This window comes from Pituophis catenifer, unplaced genomic scaffold (assembly GCF_029215685.1).
Source record: "Pituophis catenifer annectens isolate HBS135680 unplaced genomic scaffold, rPitCat1.0.hap2 SCAF_7, whole genome shotgun sequence".
Lineage (NCBI taxonomy): Eukaryota > Metazoa > Chordata > Lepidosauria > Squamata > Colubridae > Pituophis > Pituophis catenifer.
In genome coordinates, this window is record NW_027256887.1 from 69,661,608 (window position 1) to 69,681,870 (window position 20,263).

The following is a 20,263-nucleotide window of genomic DNA, read 5'->3' on the forward strand; positions in this document are numbered from 1 at the left end:
AGTCCAACCCCTTGCTCTAGTCTAGTGGGAAACCCTATAACGTTTCAGACAAATGGTTGTCCAATCTCTTTTTAAAAACCCGTGGAGCACTCACAATTTCTGAAGGAAAGTTGTCCCACTGATCAATTGTTCTGTCAGGAAATTTCTCCTTAGTTCTAGTGGCTAGAACTAACTAGAACTAGTACTCTAGTTAACACCACAGTACTCAAACAGAATTTAATTCATAAGATAATGGATTTTGCTGGTCTGTAATGGCATCAAACCTGTGAAATTCCCTCCTTAGGGAAATTTATAAATCTTTTCTTAGTAGTTTTTAGATGTGAAACCAAGCAGGTTTACCATGAAGATTTCTTTGGCCTGTCCTAACAATGGACAGAACTATCAATTTTTACTTACGTTTGCACAACATTTTGCCAAGACAGTGGATTTTGTGCGTTATTTTTATGACTATATTTTTTCCTAATTCATTTATTTATACTGGTAAATTCCATCCCAAAATCTGGGGAAATATGAATGCCAAAGTGCTTATTCATATTGCTAAGAAATAGTTTTAAATATGTTGACATTTTTAAATGATATGGATTTCTACTAATGAGTCTTGAAATCATTTGGAACATTAAAAAACAGAATAAATTTGTCTAGCATATATGGATTCACATTTTTTACGCTAACATCCTAAACAGAATATGGGTGACAAGATACCCTGAAACTACACTTAGACAAAACGCTCTCAGTATACTCAATTTTTTTTTTTATTTTGATTTTATATGCCGCCCTTCTCCGGAGACTCAGGGCGGCTTACAAGGCATTAAGCAATAGCCTTCATACTTTTGTATATTTTATACAAAGTCAGCTTATTGCCCCCACAAACCAGGTCCTCATTTTACCTACCTTAGAAAGGATGGAAAGCTGAGTCAACCTTGAGCCTGGTGACAATTGAAGTCGCAGTAACTGCAGGCAGCTGGAAGCTAAATACTACCTTTAACAGTAGCATTAGTCTGCTGCGCCACTCAGGCTTCATAATATTAATATCTTAACTACATTTTTTTATTAGCAGCCTTGTCAATCCTTTAATGGAAAGACAGGTTATACATTAATTCAAATGAATTAGTAAAATACTAGTAATACTTCTTTCTACTATTATGTAACTATTGAATAATTTCAATCCTCTAATTTTAAAAATGAGTTGATATTCGCTTTGGAATTATGCAAGATATTATGGTGAGTCTACATTTAACAAATTAAATCCATTTTTCTCATGAACAAAGGCACTGATTATAGGCACTTTAAAAAAAGAAAAATTTTAGCAAGGTTCTCTGAATTGTCATCTGACTTTTTTATTAACATCTGCTAAAAATATTTTTAATAATATGGATCTTTGTGCTTCATGCCTTGGAAATTTTCTGCACTGAAAGTTTTTACAATTCTATTCTGGTATCTAACACCTTAAATCCCTGCTTCTTTTAGATACCTGTATCACAAATCCTTCCATCAATCCACTCAGACATCCTAACTGCATGCATATTCAACTTAATTTGTGGGTATTAATGCTTAATGTTTCAATTATTCCTTTCTATCACAATCTCATCAATGTTCCTAGTTTGTTGTTTTAATACCCTATCCAAGGCTAATGTCAGTTAAGTAGTATTATTCTCCCCCATGTCTCTAAATGTCTCTAAATTTCTGGCAGTTGTGCCCATTTAATCAAAATTTATTGAGATATCAACAAAAGATTGTTTTCATGTATTGTCAAAGGTCCTCTTTGAGCATTGCATTGTGCTGACCTCAGAATTATCCATTTATCTCAAAATGGACTTTTGCATTTTTGGTTCCTCAAGCTTTGTTAGGAGTTTTTTGTTATAGCAAGATGGGTAGGACAGGGGCGAGTTTCAAAACCCGTCGCTACCAATTTGCTCGTGGGTGTGGGCGCGCTCACGTGCATGCGCAATGCATCTGAGCATGAACAGAAGCGTCCGGGCAGGTGGGCGGAGCCTCCCACCACCACCGCTACCAGTTCATCCAATCCGGGGTGAGTCAATAGCAGCCCACCACTGGGGTAGGATATATATTTAATAAACAAAAATAAATAATAAATATAAAGTAAATAACTTAAAAATATAACAACATGCAGGAGAATATATAAAACAAGCAGTCAAAAAACAGTTTTCTGAAACTAATTGGTAAAAAATAACAGCAGAACAGTAGAAATGAATCAACCCGATAAAGATCTGCAAAAATTATGTTGAAAAGTACTGGGCCTAAAACAGAGCCTTGGGGTACTCCACTGCATACTTCCCTCCATGTAGATGCAGTTCCATTGAGGACTACATATTGAGTGCAGTTGGTCAGCCAGTTACAAATCCATCTGATGGTGATGTGTCTAACCCACATTTTTCTATCTTATTAAGTAGTAGGTTATGGTTTACTTTATCAAATGCCTTACTGAAGTCCAAGTAAATTATATCCACAGCATTCCTCTGGTCCACTAATTTTGTCACTTTGTCAAAGAATGCAATAAGATTTGTCTGGCAGGATTTGTTTTTGACAAACCCATGTTGGCTTTTGGTTATTACTTTGTTTGCTCTAGGTGTTCGCTAATTCATTGCTTAATTATCTTTTCCAGAATCTTCCCAGGTATTGAAGTCAGGCTGATAGGTCTGTAGTTTCCTAGATCTATTATTTTTTCTTTTTTTGAAGATGGGAATTATATCAGTTCTTTTCCAGTCCTCTGGCAGTTCCCCAGTGTTACAGGATCATTCAAAGATATAGTTCAGTCGTTCTGTGATCACATCTGCGAATTCCTTCAGAACCTTGGGGTGTGATCTATCTGGTCCTGGCGATTTGAACTCATCCAGGGTGGACAGGTGCTTAGTTACCATTTTCTTCCCTATTTTGACTTGTGTTCCTAATCTGTTTTTTGTGGTGCTGTTTTTGATAGTTTGGACTGCTTTTGTCCGTCCTTTGTGTAACCCTTTATCTGTTACAATTCTTGGACTTTATTGAGTCTCCGCCCAGATTTTCTAACCAGGCCTTTTTATCCACCCGCAACTTCAAGAAGGTGCCTAGAAATCTACTTATTCTAGTTTTGTAGGATTGACTAGAACTAGAGAGGACTATAGGTTGGATCAAAAAACAATGTTACACGACTCTTCAACTTCACGTACAACAACAACAAAAAATTCCATTTAGATCATCACTTGCATGGAAAAGAACTCTTATGGAACTTGCCTGTCAAATTTCTGTGCATGTATATGTAAAACATCACAACTGATAGTGACTTTTGTTATAGTTTCTTTAAGCCATTCTACTAGGTTCATAAGATCAAATCAATTAGACGAGGGAATAATTTCAATGAACTCCAGCAAAGGAGAAAAATGACAGATCTATAGCCAGCTCCAACATAGTTTTCAAGTATGCTATGGACTTAAATCAGAATGACATGCCTTTAAATTTATCTCAAAAGCAAAACTGGACACTTATAGATTATCAAAAAATATAAAAGGACTCAAACTGGGCAGCCCTTCAAACAATGTCTTCAAATAAAGGAATGTTCTCTGTTACTTGAAATATGTTCATTCTAATGCTCAAATTAGCTTATGAAACAGATATGCCCCCCCCAATGCCAAGTTCCCTGAAAGAGGACAGAGAATAAGAATGAGATTAAAAAAAAAAAAACATAACAGATTCTATACTCATTCTAATCTGAGAGGAGAAAAAACAATCCTAAGAATATTTTGTTTCAAGAATGATCTGTGTTATCATAGCATTGTGGTCAGCATTTACGCCAAAAAGCTTCATGTTTTATTCTCTCTGTTTCATCAGAGAAGGGACAGGAAAGAACAATGCCAGAGAGCAGTTTCATTTTTGCAGAGTAGACTGAACACAGGCTCTGAATAAAAGGGCTTATTGGAGTGATATTCAAAATATAGTACTTCTTACCTAAACAGTTTATTGAGCTTTGCATTTGTGAAAGCTACACAGAATGATTTCTATGTACTAGATTGAATGTTTCTGTCTTGTTGCATATCTGCTTTTGCTTGAAATACGATTATGTTTGCAGACTTAAGTTTGATTGTATTTTATATAAAACAGACTCTCCAAAGAGATTATGACTTTGACCTTATGGAGGCTAAAAGCAATGTTGGCTTGACTATGAGCTTCTTATAATATTATTGTTGGTGCTAAACTGGAGAATGGGAGGGCTGAAACCGGAAATTGTGGGGCTGAGGGTAGGTGGGGTTCTCTGGACATAAGAACAAGCAACCCAACTACTGCATAAGGAATTTCGGATTCAGATCAGGGAAAGGTAATGGCAAACTCTTTCTTTATTGATGTTAAAGCAGGGGTCCCCAACGCCTGGCTTGCAGACCGGTACTGATCCATGGCAGAGGTGGGTTTCAGCAGGTTCTGACCAGTTCTGGAGAACCGGTAGTGGAAATTTTGAGTAGTTTGGAGAACCGGTAAATACCACCTCTGACTGGCCCTGCCCCCATCTATTCTCTACCTGCCGAGCCCCAGCTGATCGGGAGGAAATGGGGATTTTGCAGTAACCTTCCCCTGGAGTGGAGTGGGAATGGAGATTTTACAGTATCCTTCCCCTGCCACCTCACCAACCACGCTTACCAAGCCACGCCACGCCCACCAAGTCACACCCACAGAACCGGCAGTAAAAAAATTTGAAACCCAGCACTGATCTGCAGCCTGTTGGGAACTGGATCATGCAAGCAGTGGGCGAGCGCACAAAGCTTCATTCGCACATGTGTGGGATCTAGGTTGAGCAGAGCATGCAAAACCATCCAGTGGGGATATTCAGCCGGTTCTATCCAGTTTGGGTGAACTGGTAGCAACAGCTGCGGGAGTCTCGCCCTCCCGCCTGGACGTCATCATGTCCCGGTTTTGACGCTCTGTGCATACACGGAAGGCTCTGCGCATGCACGCGCGCTCACATTTGCAAACCGGTAGCGAAGGTAAGTGAATACCACCCCTGAAACCATCCCCCCACCACCACCAATCTCCACCTGCTGCCACTGCTAGTGGTCCATGGAACCAGAAAGGTTAGTAACCGCTGTGTTAAAATATACGGATATGGCTAAAATATTTGTTTGGGTGCTAGACAAATAGATTCCCTGGTCAAACGTATGTCTTGTTTTACTGGACAAGAATGCTAAGCTTTCCTAAGGAAGTCTGAAGGTGATGACTTAACCAAATCTATAAGGAAGTCCAAACAAGTCTTTACTTACTAATTGTGCCATTACTGAAAAACAAAAGTATTGTTTTAAACAATACATGCCATTAGAACATAGAATATGAAAAGCATAAACCAGGGAAAACCTACAATTGAAAAAAAGAAGCAGCAGCACCATTATATTGGACATTTTAAAAATAAGCGAACGTAAGTAAAATTGCAAGACTACTAAAATCAAACAATTATATGACGTCCTATTCAGAATTGGAGATCATACAAAGGAAGCAGTGATACTAAAAAAAAAAAAATGGGAACCCAGAAATAGTAAGTATTCAATGAGCTTTCAAGATTCTATTAATATAGCCTTTATCACTAAAGTATTTCTTGTGCATGTCTATTTCCTGACTTGGCTTATCTCAAAGGGCTGGCCCCTGAGAACTTAGAAAGGATTTTTTTTTCTACAGGCAATGATTTGTTTATTATTATTTATTCAACTTATATGCTAACCATCTCATTGTCAAGTGACTCCGGGTGGCTTACAACATTGTAAAAGTAAGTACAAAATGTTAAAATATTAAATATTAAAATCAACAGATTAAATAAAACCCAAAATATAATGGGGTGGAGATGCAGCGGGGGGGGGAATCTCCTTCCCGGTCCACTAACCACCTCCAGCATGGTGGTACACCCCCATCGTGTCCCCAGACCAAATGGCAGAATCAGATTTTGAGGCTTTTTTGGAAGGCCAAAAGGGTGGGGGGGTGGCTCTCACCTTGAGGGGTATCTGTTTTCCTATTAATTTATTAATGTCTGATTTCATCTTTATTAAACAATTATATTCGATGGTGAGGAGCAGGGGTATCAAATTCAAGGCCCGGGGCTGGATCTGGCCCACGAGGGACTTAGATCTGCCCTGCAGGGCCACCTGGGAAACAACAAAGGACTGGCCCACGGTGCTTCTGAGTGAAAACAGAGCTGGCAGAGGGTTGCAGGAGGCCATAGCATCTGAAAACGGAGCTCGGGAGCCCATTTTCGCTAACAGAGCGCTCAGGCCACCACAGGCACCCCGACAGGTGTAACGTTGAGCTGGCCACACCCACTCTAGCCCTGAGGTTGAACACAAACCTGATGCGGCCCTCAATAAAATCGAGTTTGACACCCCTGGTGAGGAGGAAGAGGAAGAAGAAGAAAAGAAGAGCTGTCACTTGCTGCTTCTATGTCCTTGCCTTGGATAATCGCCATCTCACAGAGCTTTTGAGAAACAATTGAGCAGTGGCTTTTTTCAGTGCATTCAAAGTTGAACAAGGGAGCTTTTTTTTTTCCCCCCCTCCTGTCTCTTTAAAATGTTACTTTGCATTTCTTATTTGAAGTAGCTAGGATTGCACTTTGAATCTGGGTGAAGTTTCATGACAAAAAAACCTATCCCAAATCATTTAAAACAGATGTATTTGTGCACCTTGTATGCATTTTGGTATGCCTTTAAATACTGCACCCATCCCAAATTCTTGGGAAAGGACAGGAGTCAAAGTTAATTTTATATATATATATATATATATATATATATATATATATATATATATATATATATATATATATATATATATGTATATGTATATGTATATGTATGTATGTATGTATGTATGTATGTATGTATGTATGTATGTATTAATTAAATTCAGTAGCCAGACATAAAGTGAGAAAATGATTGAACCTAAAGCTGTCTAGGTTGACACCATCAAAGTGTGCTAAGTCTGGGAACGAGACAGGATCATGAAGAGATTATTAACTGGCCAGAGATGGAATTTCAGCCTAAGGCATGAGTGGCCTTTTTAAAGTCTCCAGGTATTTATTTCATCGGTCTTGAATACAGAATTTAGGAGCTGGAAATACGAGGTAAATTCATGAAGAAATTAGCTATACAGATATAAGCTTCCAAAAGTTATTTTATTAAAGCAGAAATAAGCTAGAACCGGTCATATGTAGCCTTCAAGCCCATTATCATTGTATCCAAATTCTGACACTAAAATAAAAATTAAGGCAAGAATGTAAGATTTTGCATAGATTTAATACATTTAATAGCAATAATAACCATTATGCAACCCCTCCCTAATGTGCAATCTGCCTAAAATATAAATGTATATATGTCACAATCTCCCAACATTGTAAGACTACACCATCAATTATAACCTCTTGCTATCATTCTCCCACAGAATTAAAATGTGACCAAAGTTGCCCATCTTTGCTATAAAATAGACAGTGGAGATCTGTATTCTCATCCCAAACTGAAGATAATAACAATGAACAAAATTAAAAGATAGTGGCATATCTTACTCCTAGACAGGGAAGTGATGTTCCATCTCTTTTCTACAAGTTCTCATTCAGTTTGTTGACAAATAATTTGTTTCATAAAGTCTTTCAAAGGAGTTTTGAAGACATTCTTATGGATGGAGTGTGACATGCATGAATGTGTTGTCTTTTCTGTATTCTTTCAAGAAACCTACAAGTTAACTGTTAAATTCCAAAGCATTATGGAGAAACACTGTTCACAATTTATATACATTGTTTATGTATAGAGATCCTTCCATTTCTTTCTCATATGCTATCATACTCTACCTCTTAGGTCCCAAAAGTGCTTTTTCAAGAGGCAACTGGACTTACTGGTTTTTCTTTGAAGACGTTTCCCTTCTCATCCAAGAAGCTTCTTCAGCTCCTGAAAAAGCATCTTTGGGACAACCATGACCTGGATGACTGAGACTCTCCATAGACATCTACCTCTCAGGAATAAAGTAGATGAAGTTCTACACAAGCAACTAGCTACTACTGAGTAAATGGCTTTTGAAAACAAAGGGCCTGTGACAATACGTAATTTGGATTAAAAAAATGTGAGACAATCCAATTCATTTTCTTCTCATAGCATGGGCCTAATAAGTCAAATCAACTTGTATGTTTTCTTCCAATAGGTATGGGAAGGGAAATTTCAATGTGTAATTAACTTCCCCAAATGTAAACAGCAACTATGTAAATCCTTGTTTGCATTGAGCAGCATATAAACTGTAGCAAGCAAGCAAGCAAATAAATAACACTAATTCTCAATTCAGTCTGCAATTCTAGTAAGGTAAAGGTTCCTCTCGCACATATGTGCTAGTTGTTCCCGACTCTAGGGGGCGGTGCCATCTCCGTTTCAAAGTTTCAAAGAGCCAGCACTGTCCGAAGACGTTTCCATGGTCATGTGGCCGGCATGACTAAACGCCAAAGGAGCACAGAACACTGTTACCTTCCCACCAAAGGTGGTCCCTATTTTTCTACTTGCATTTTTTACGTGCTTTCGAACTGCTGGGTTGGCAGAAGCTGGGACAAGTAACGGGAGCTCACGCCGTCACGCGGCACTAGGGATTCAAACTGCTGAACTGCCGACTTCTCAATCGACAAGCTCGGCATCTTAGCCACTGAGCCACCGTGTCCCTCCCTATTCTAATAGAATTCTAATAAAAACAATTAAATCCCTGTTATTCTTTCCCTTTCAATGATCCCTTTATTCCAAACCTTTGATTTTAAATAATTATTTAATTTAAAAATAATTATGACAAATTATTTAAATATTTTAAAAAAGATTACACCCTGCTTTACATGATTGTCACCTTACCTTGTACAGTACGATACTGAACCAATCCAAAGTATTCATTTTTTACCTGAGCAATGGACATATTGCTGAAACTCTTAGCCATAACATAGTCCCATCCAGTGGTGAAATGTAAAATTTGTTACTACCGGTTCTGTGGGCATGGCTTGGTGGTGGGGGTAATGTGACTGGGTGGGCATGGCCAACTTTTTTTTTTTTTACTTTTAAAATTATTTTTTCTACAACCTCTTCGGCCAAAGAGGTTGTAAAAAAAATGGTTTGAAAAGCCTCTGACAATCCCAGCTGAGTTGCCTGATCATCAGAGGCTTTTTTTCTTTTAAAAACATCTTTTTCTACAACCTCAAAGAGGTTGTAAAAATAAATGCTTTTAAAAGCCTCTGACGATTCCAGCTGAGCTGCATCGATCATCAGAGGCTTTTTTTTTTTACTTTTAAAAGCATTTTTTTGGCCGAAGAGGTTGTAGAAAAAATGCTTTTAAAAATTTTAAAAAAAGCTTCTGATGATTGCGCGGCTCAGCTGGGCATGGGGGAGGGCAGGGATTTTTGCTACCGGTTCTCCAAACCACCCACCGCCATTGCTACCGGACTGGGCGAACCGAGAACATTTCACCCCTGGGCCCACACCTTTTTGTTCATTTATTTAAAACATTTATAAGAAATATGGGAAAGTATTGGAGAGATGTTTGTCCCTCTTTAGAGTAACTTACATCATACACCGAAGAATCAGTGAAATACTGAAAACAACAAAACAGTCAAATAGTCCTTGTAGAATTCTTATGATTTTATTTGCTTGGTTTTTTCCCTTAATTTAAAATTATTTATTTACTTGACTTTATGTTTTCCTTCAAAACAGAAGTTTTCCTAGTGTGGTTTTTAAACATTTTATAGTCACAATTAAATGTTTCAATTAAGGACAGCATAGCTATTTTAAGACATCAATTGCTTAGAAGCATAAAAATGTGTCAAAAATGCCATACTATAGTATAAATGTAAAATTATCATGATAAGGCCTAAGAACATGGAACTGTCTTAGTTTTATACTTAAAAGAGAACAAAGTAAATGTTCTATTTGAAGAACTAGGCGTGGAGACAAAGGCTAGGCAACCAACTCTTTATTAATAACAAGAACGGCACAACCGGTGCCTCAGAACAAGAGCTAGAGATTTGACAGCTCCTTAAATAAAAAACCAGTCTAGAGAACAGCCAATCACACAGCTCCACTTTTCCCGCTTACTAGCCCAGTGCGCTTTAACCAATCACGGCAGGGCAGTAACAAGGCAGGCTCTGCCTGCGTCGTAGCGGTGAGGACTTAACACTCCTTCCCACCCGGATGGCGCATGCGTAGTCCTCCAAGTACGTCGGCCTACGTCGGCTCCGCCCAGATCTTCTCAGTTCAGGGCCGGTCTCCGATGGAGGCGGAGACGACTTGCTGTCCTCCACCAAGCTGGTAGGCCGAGGCTGCAACGTGGGCGGAACAACTGTCGTCGCGGGAGAACTTGAACGAACAGGTGAGTTTGCCGACGAGAACGTCTCGGGTTGAGTAGTGGTGATAGGCGGAGTGTGTGTTGATGGGTTGGATACTTCGTGCGGCTGAATATACTCTTCGGCTGGTATTGCCTGTTCACAGGGGAAACTGGTCCCTGGGAGGACCCTCCTCCGGAGCTGGTTCACATGCCGCCGCCAAACTCGCCCATCGGTGAGCTGGACCCTATAAGAGTAGGGCCCGGTTAGTTGGCTGATATGGCCCGGAACCCACTTAATACTAGTTCCAAAGTTTTGAGCGTAGACTGGGTCCCCTACAGCGAAAGACCAACAGTGGGAGGAAGTCTCTTTTGGGACATCTGGTGCGTACGCAGGGTGCAGTCGGTCCAACACTGTCCTGAGCCGCCGTCCCATGAGCATTTCCGCCGGACTGGCCTTGGTGACCGGGCAGGGAGTAGTATGTTGAGCTAGAAGATATTGATTGATTTTTTGGTGCCAATTGATAGGACCCAGGCGGCTCAAGGCCTCCTTGGCAGATCTCACGGCCCGTTCCGCCTGTCCATTCGCGGCCGGGTGGAACGGGGCCGTGGTGGTGTGGCGAATGCCCAGCTTGGCCACAAAACGCTTGAAAGGTGCCGATGTGAATTGGGGCCCGTTATCGGTGACTATGGTATCGGGCAGGCCGTGCGTTGCGAACAGGCCCTCTAAAACCCTGATGACTGCCTCAGTTGTTGTTGTTGTCATGCTGGCCAACTCCACCCACTTAGAGTGGGCGTCTACGACCACTAGGAATGTGTGTCCCTGGAATGGACCGGCAAAATCCATGTGGATGCGTGCCCAAGGGGCCCGGGGAGCCTCCCATTCCCGAACTGGGGCCGCCGGAGGAGCTGGCCTGGATAGTTGGCATTGGGGGCAAGTGGCTACCCACTGTTCGATCTCGCCGTCCAGGCCGGGCCACCACACATAGCTGCGGCCCAGGCCCTTCATTCGGACAATGCCCGGGTGTGAGTCATGGAGGTGGGCTAGAATGGGGCGGCGTAATTCCGGAGGAATAACGACCCTGTTGCCCCACAGGAGACAGCCCTTAAGGGTGGAGAGCTCGTGTTGTCTGCGAAGGTAGGGAATAAGTTCGGCCGGTACAGGTCCCTTAGGCCACCCCCGGCGGACCCAATCTAACACTAGGGAAATGGTAGGGTCCTTAGCTGACCCTGCACTAATGTCCGAAGCGGTAATCGGAAAGTCGAAGTCCTCAATGAGGAGGACCGACATTGTGGGAGCTGGGTCAGTGTCGGAGGCTGGTATTGGGCAACGGCTGAGGCCATCGGCGTGTCCGATGGCCGAGCCAGGCCGGTGTACAAGGTGGTAAGTGTAAGCAGCCAGGAACTCAGCCCAGCGCGACATGCGGGGCGAGAGAATGATAGGCGTTTGTCTGTCCCCAGAGAGAAGACCTAACAGGGGTTTATGGTCGGTGACCAGGGTGAAGGGCCGGCCATAGAGATAGTCGTGAAACCGCTTGACCCCGGCGACCATCGCCAGGGCCTCGCGGTCCAATTGACTATAATTTCTCTCTGGGGCAGACAATGTTCTAGAATAGAAAGCGACCGGGGCTTCGGCCCCCGATGGCAGAATATGGCTTAAAACCGCGCCTAAGCCATAAGGTGAGGCGTCGCAAGTCAAGGACAAGGGAAGGCTGGTATCGTATTGGACGAGCACAGCCCGTGACGTCAGAGCGTCTTTGACAGCCTGAAATGATGCGGCAGCGGAGCGACTCCATGCCCAGGGCGTCTTTGAATCGAGGAGGCGGTGCAGGGGTTCGGCCAATGTAGCCTTATGTGGGAGGAACACAGAATAAAAGTTTAGGAGCCCTAAGAAAGCCTGCAGCTCCGCCTTGCATGTGGGTGTGGGGGCGTGCTTAATGGCCGCTATTTTTGACGGAGTGGGGTGGATCCCTTGGGCATCAATGAGGAACCCCAGGAACTCCACCTGAGGCACCCCAATGGCGCATTTTTGTCTTTTGAGGTGGAGGCCGGCGCCGCGCAAACGGGTCAAGACGGCCCGTAGCTTGGCAAGAAGATCGGACTGGTCTCTAGCGGAGACCAGTACGTCATCAAAATAGGGTACTACCCCGGGAATTCCTTGTAGCAATCGTTCCATGATGCTTTGGAATATTCCCGGGGCCACGCTCACACCAAACTGAAGCCGGGTGCATTTAAATGCACCTCGGTGGGTGACTATAGTCTGGGCCATGGCCGTAGGCTCATCAACGGGAAGTTGTTGATAAGCTTGGGCCAGGTCCAGCTTAGCAAACACCCGGCCGTGACCCAGCGAGTGCAGCAGGTGCTGCACCACTGGCACCGGGTAGGGGTTGGCCTGTAACGCCCTATTTATGGAGCACTTATAGTCGGCGCAGATCCTAATGGATCCGTCCTGTTTCAAGGGAATGACGATTGGGGTCTCCCAACTAGAATGGTCAATGGGAACCAGAATACCTTGGGCTATGAGCTTATCCAGCTCCTTATCCACCCGTGGCCTTAACGCTAGCGGCACCCTTCTTGGTTTGAGGCGAACTGGCATCACCTGGGGATCTAGAGTAAATGATATGGGCCGGCCCGTATATTTGCCCAATTGGTCAGAGAAAACATCATCAAACTCGCGGGCCAGAATGGATGAAATATCAAGGGATAATGAATGCACGCCGGAAATGGTTAAGTTTAAGGCGGCAAACCAATCTAGTCCGAGCAATGTTGGTAAATTGTCCTTCACCACAATTAATGGCAACCTGCCGGAGAAGGACTGGTAGGACACCTGAAAGGTACTATATCCCAAAGTGGAGATGGTCTTCCCTTGATAGTCCTTTAAAAGGACTGGGCACGGCTTTAGCCGGTGTCGGGACACCCCTGGCAGTAGTTTGGTAAGAGTGGACCACGCTATGAGGGACTTGGAGGAGCCGGTGTCGACCTCCATGCGACAAGCCGCTCCTTCCAAAACTACTGTGAGGAAAAGTTTGGTGGTTGAGGAAACAGAAGTGGCGTGGCTCACAGCAACATCCCGTGGCTCCTCGTAGCGGGTCACGGCAAAACACTCATCGCGTCGAACAGCAGCCTTCCGGCCCCAGCGTCGATCACTCCGCGGGGCGGTCGCGGTCTCAGGCATAGGGGTAGGCGCCCTGCAGACCCTCGATAGATGACCCCTTTTTCCGCAGCGGCGGCAAACGACTGTCTTGAATCTGCAGTCGGCTCTGCGATGGTTGCCGCCACAACCCAAACAATTGCCCTGGGCAAGCTGTTTGGGCTTGTTGGACGTCCCCAGCTTCCGTCGGGTTGCTCCGAGGCGGCTCACTTCTCCCTCTTCATCGGAGGAGTCAGCTAGGTCCTCTTCATAATGGACTGTCAGGGGTTTCGAGGCGGCAGCAGAGGAAGCCTGGAATCGTTGGATTTCGGCGGCCGAACGGCCTGACATTTCAGCAGCCCTAGCTTCATCCAGGGCTACCTGCAGGGTCAGTTCAGACCGTGCTAGGAGACGCCGTTGTAGTTTCAGGTCTTTGATTCCGCAGACCAACTGATCCAGCAGCATGTCGTCCAGGTCTCTAAAATCGCAGTGGATCGCAGCTGTCTGCAGGGACGCCATATAGTCGTTCACAGACTCTCCCTCAGTTTGTGCACGCTGCCAAAAGGCATGTCGGCGCGCGATACGGGACGGAGCAGGGGAAAAATGGTTCTTCAGCCTGTCCAATAACGTCTCCCAAGGAACATCGAAAACTTGCTGTGGGGCTGCTAAAGCCCTGGCCGTGCCGAATATCTCACTCCCACAGGAACTGAGGAAATAGCCTCGTTTGCGAGCGCTAGAAAGATCAGTCAGCGCGTTCGCCTGAAGGAAGCACTCAAAACGTTCCATGTATGTGTCCCACGTTTCGGTAGCTGGCACGAACGGGGAAAACACTGGCAAGAACGTCGACATGGTCAGTGGTTGTAGGTGGCTGAAATACGTACTGTCCAGCCGTCGCCTTAATATCCCACCTTCGTCGCCAATGTTCTATTTGAAGAACTAGGCGTGGAGACAAAGGCTAGGCAACCAACTCTTTATTAATAACAAGAACGGCACAACCGGTGCCTCAGAACAAGAGCTAGAGATTTGACAGCTCCTTAAATAAAAAACCAGTCTAGAGAACAGCCAATCACACAGCTCCACTTTTCCCGCTTACTAGCCCAGTGCGCTTTAACCAATCACGGCAGGGCAGTAACAAGGCAGGCTCTGCCTGCGTCGTAGCGGTGAGGACTTAACAGTAAACTGCAGGCAAATGATTGGGGAGGATATTATTGAAAACGGGGCCACTACTGAAAAGACTTACTCTTTATATCTGTACATGGGAGACATTCAGAATAGGACAATATTAGGACATGAAACAGAGAATCAAAGAGAAGGAACCACAGTTTTAATTTGCTGACTTACCATTCTGTTCCTGAAGTTTCTGAAATCATCCTCTAAGATACATTTGATCATATCTGGCTCAGATATCACTATGTACATTCGACGACCAATGTAATACCTGTATTCAGTTACAAATGAACAGAAGAGAAAGGTTCCATTAGTGACTAAAGTAAGCAAGCAGTAGATACCGTATTTTTCGTACTATACGACGCACCAGACCATAAGACGCAATTAGCTTTAGAGAAGGGAAACAAAAAACAAAAAAAATCTGCCTCTGCCTCCCAGCATCCATCCGGTATTCATCTGGCTAGCGTCCTTGCAGCAAACAGCAAACAGCCTGGTCAGCTTCAGCACGTTATTGCAGCCCCAGCATGTGGCTCATCAGGGATCCGCTCTGTTGCACCCACCACTGATCAACTGAGCTGAGCTGCTGCCACTGCCGGGAAATGTTGGAACCTTTGCTGCCGAGCGGTTGATTGGCGGTTGGATCAGCCTCCTGGAATACTGCTGATCATCTGTTCTAGGTGGCGGGGATTGCCGCCGCCGCTGCTGATCACACCCATCGCTGTCGGTCGAATGGTGGTGGCAATCGGCAGCGACGAATGGCTAGCAAATGACTGTTGCGATTGGCAGCGATCGGCAATGGTAGTGGCGGCGATGGGTGGCAATCCCCGCCACCTAAAACAGCTGATCGGTGATATTCTGAGAGGCCAATCCAACCGCCAATCAGTTACTCAACAGCAAAGGCTCCAGCGTTTCCCTGCGGCGGTGAACAGTGGCAGTGGTGACAGGTGGCAGCGACCAACCTCCCTCCCCCCCACTGCAAAATTTGCTCTATGAGACACACAGACATTTCCACCCACTTTTTTTGGGGGGGAGTGCATCTTATAGTGCGAAAAATATGGTATATGGACTTCCATGAAATAGCAACACTAAGTATGGAAGGAAATCACAAGTATACACTTTCAAATATCAGAAGCTAATAAAAATTAAAAAGGATTTGTTCAATACCGGTATTCATCAGACGTTTCCTGGTCACTACTATTATAATGTAGTATAGAATCTTAAGAAAAGCAATTTCACTCCTGATTTTTCTTTTGATTTATGTGAGTTGTTTATAAATTTCTGGAAGCAAGATGGAGCGGGAGAGATAGACAACAGAGTCCCTATTCTCCCTATTCCAGGAAAGCTAAATAAAATATTAATTAACATTTCTGCTATGTCCTCATTACAGCCACAATTGTAAAGTTCCCATGCCACACTAAAGCAAGATGTGATTTGTTTCTTTTTGCTGTGAGAACTCTGTCAACTGTAATATATTCAAGCAACCATAGTTTTATACACAGGACTTAGTCTAAGATCCCAACCATTGTGTTGCTTCTTTAGACCTGACAAATAAAGGTCTACCAACAGGGTTTAGCATAATTCACTTTAATGTCAATCACACTACGAACATTACCGAATAAACAAGTAGTCTACATAGCACATAACCCAAATTCTTACAAGAATACACATAGCTTCTATGTAACTTCCCCCTTCCAATTGTAATCTCACACTTTATCAGAGGGATAAAGTTGACCATTTCAAAGACACAATGTTCTTGACAGAAACCTGAATAACATGTGCTATATTTATTTCAAATTATACAAGCAAGTGGATGTTTTGATAACAGGTCTAGCTGACCATCTATAATGAGGCTAATTGTAGTAATTTCTTGTGCCATCAGTAACTTTAGAGAAAGAGGTTGGAAAAAAATTGCAAACAGAAATCCTGCAAAAAAAAAAACACAAATGAATTTTAAAATAGGCACGGGAAATTGAGCAAAACGTCTTTTATGTGAAGATGCCTTTACTGAGCCAATCTGCAATCAGGAAAAGACGTCTGAAGAAAAAGTGAAGTATAAAGTAGCCTACTATTTCCTTTCATCTCCAGCAGCAGCTCTTACCTCAAACACTTTGCTCTGATTTTTCCCACCAGCATATTTGCAGTATATTTCCCCCAGCCTTAATTGGTAAATAAAAGATGTTGAGACACGGAAACGACTGGGAGGATGCACCGGAGCACTCAGATAGAGGACAGATAGCTTTGGCTTTTAGAGATTACTAAATACAACCTTATCGTAGGTAAATACCACAAATATTTTTCCTATAATTCAAAGTAATTTGGTTTCCTTTCAAATTCTTATTCAGATCATTTCAAAGGGACTTGCAAACTGCTCAAAAGGATATGGTGTATAAGTTTTAATGAGTATATCCAATTTTGTGTTTAGGCAGTGGGAAGAGAGCATTTGTCTCTTTCACTCCTCAAGTAAAACACCATTTTATTTGTCTTCATTTCTTCATTACGTAATATTAGTTATCAAGTACCACATTGCTTTCTTCTACGGAGCGCATTTCATCATTTTCCCCATTTCATCAATCAATAATTTCATGGTGTTGGCCAGAGTAACCAGTGATGTATGCTGCCCTGCTCCCCTCACACACACGCACATACAGCAAGATTTCTACAAATGTTTATTCAACAACCCACCCACCCCTTGTTGCACAGGTTTGAATTCTGAAGTCAGCATGGCAAGAGTCTCTGGGTAACAGAGTCCAACGGGCGTACACAAAGTCCTGGGAAGCAGTCCACAAGTCAAACGGGTTAGGATACATGGCATGAGAACACAAGGCATGGAACTGGGCACATTGCTCCAGCAACACTAAAAGTCCTTGGGGCAGGATTAAGTAGGCAACACTGGTGCAGCCCTTCAAGAAGGTGCCTCCTCACGAGTAGTCTAGCTGAACAGTTTTGTGCCTGCCTCCATTCTGCTCTACATGGCCTTGGATCAGAAGGAGGTATGGACTCCACCCAGGGGTGAAATCCAAAAATTTTCCCTACCAGTTCTGTGGGCGTGACTTGGTGGGTGTGGCAGGGGAAGGATATTGCAAAATCTCCATTCACACCCCACTCTGGGGCCAGCCAGAGGTGGTATTTGCCAGTTCTCTGAACTACTCAAAATTTCTGCTACCGGTTCTCCAGAACCTGTTAAAACCTGCTGGATTTCACCACTCTCCAATCCCCAATTGAGGCCATAACTCTGCTCCGTTCTTTCCTCTCATCCTCATTCTCCAAACTCGCATCTGGAGACGGATCTGAGAGGGCGGATCCATGACGTGATTAGCACAGAAGTACCTAGTGTCCAGTTACACAATGGGTTAAACATGCAGCATGCAGCTAATCCTTTCTTCATATTTTTTATTCTGAAGTTTTTTATTCTAAAATTGATGGAAAAAGCTGACCACCCTTTAGGTTTTTGTATTTTTTACTCTGAAATAAACTTGCAAAACTGCAAATCAGACTGGGAGCCCTGTGCAAAGGAAACGACGAGTTAAATTGGCTTTTTAATACACAGTATAAGGTAGAAAACAGGACGAACTAGAAATCTTCACACAGAAAAGCAAATATGACCTGTGATAGCTATTACAGAAGACTTGCAGAATGGGAGTTAAGCTTGAAAAGAGGAAAATACAAGTGCCTTCTTGTAGTATCTTCTACTTGTTCCAAAGAAATAGAAAAGGGGAGTCAGAATGACTTTGTATGGGGGAAAAAGAATCCAATATGCCTGTGAAGAAATTCTTGTCCTTGAATAAAAGCCGTATTGAAAGTATATAGATAAGGTTAAAACCGGTAAGAAACCAAAGTGTTGCTATTGTGGGAGTTTACTATAGGCCATCTACTAGACAGAGGAAGTGAAGCCTTTTTAAAGTTCTCAAGATTAGAATGGTAATTGAAGACTTCAGCTACCCTGACATTTGCTGGAAAACTCATTTAGGTGTTGGAGATAGAGCAGAATTCTGATATGTTATAAATTTAATCTTTCAGAAATTTCATTTTTTTTCCCAGAAAAGGGAAGAAATACAGAAGTCAACTATTCAGGACATAATTCTGACTAACAGAGAGGAATTGGTCAATGGCCTGAAGGTGCAAAGCAATTTTACAGAAAGTGGTCACATCATGTTTGAATGGAAGATATTTAAGGAAGGAAAGATGGAAGAAGTCAGTCAGGTGCTTTGGATTTCAGGAAAGCTGTTTTAAATTGATTCAGGAAAGTGGGCAGTTAATTATGGGATAACATCCTCAAATAAATTGAAAAGGAGCAGAAATCATGAAAAATTAGATTCTAAATACACAGGTATAAAAAAATCTCCATGAGAAGGAAGAAGGAAGGAAGGAGAAGGAAGAATTGGAAAAGTTTAAAAAGCCAGTACAAATGAATTGTGAGTTCCTTTTTAAACCAATAAAAAAAAAGAATTATATAAAAACAGAAGCATGGGCAGATAACTAAGACGCATAGATGGTTAACCTGAGTCCATAGATATGGAATCAGGAAAGTTAAAGGTCAAATGAGGCCAATGAGGACTATAAAATATAATAAAAAAGATTTATTTTGTATATCCAACACGAAAGAGTCTAGAAGGCGATTGGTTTGTTGTTGTGAAGGGAGAATAATGCAAGGACCTACAGATAAGATTTTTTAATAAGATAGAATATTGAAGGTATTAGAGAAGGTATTAGAACAGTCAAGCAGTATATATTCAAACAATACGAAAGACTCTACCTTGAACAGGAAGCAAACCAAAGAACGTTATGGATACGTAGGTCTCAGTAATATCTTAAGTCTCACTTGGTGTCCTTGCAGAAGATGGATAAAGGTGGACTACATAGTACTTCAGTTTATTGGATTTGCAACTGGTGGAAAAGCTTCACACAAAGTTTGTTCATAAATGGTTTAGCATTGTCTTGGAAGAAAGTATTGAGGAGGGCCTACATATTTAGGCTCATGATGTGGTTGGATCCAGCCTGCAGGGCCGGCCTGGAAAATGTATGGCACTGGCTCGCGTCATTTCAGCCCAATCTACCTGTGTCACTTCGGCCTGGTCTACCTAATGCGAAGAGAAAATATCAGACCAGCGTGGCTTCAGCCAGTCTACCCAATGCAAAGAGGAAACATTGGACCACCATGGCTTGAGCCGGTCTACCCAATGTGAAGAGGAAACATACCAGCAGTTTGGGGAGTGGTGTCAAGCTGGCCATGCCCGCCTGGCCCAAGCTCAACCACGGCCCTGATGCAGCCCTCAATGAAATTGAGTTTGACACCCCTGCGTTAGGAGGACTGGCTAACTCCTTAGAGGACAAGGCACTGGCCAGATCCATCAGGGATGACATTCTATAACAAGTATATCATTATGAATTTGGGTAGGCAAATAAAACACCTAGGTACAGTTTTGGGTAGGCTTGGTTTGGAAGCATTGTGTGTGAGATCTCACACACCAGTGAGCCACTAGCTCAACATGAGCAAGTAGCTGATGCTGCAGCTAAAAAGCCCAATGCAATATGGGACTCCCTGAAGAGAACTGTATGTACAATTGATCATGTTTAGCTTGGAAAGAATTAAACTAAGTGGAGCCATAATCTGATTATAAAAGACTTTGTCATGTGCAAGGACAGATTTATTCTCTATTGAAACAAAGAGCAGGCAAAAACTTG

General features: G+C 42.8%; 1 protein-coding gene across 1 annotated transcript in view; it reads right to left on the reverse strand.

The window, feature by feature from the left end:
* Positions 1-20,263, reverse strand: part of TBXAS1 (thromboxane A synthase 1) — a 265,207-nt gene that overhangs the window by 149,513 nt on the left and 95,431 nt on the right. Inside the window, exon 4 of the mRNA XM_070948077.1 lies at positions 14,756-14,852. Coding sequence (XP_070804178.1) covers positions 14,756-14,852 — 97 coding nt within the window. The remainder of the gene's footprint in view (positions 1-14,755; positions 14,853-20,263) is intronic.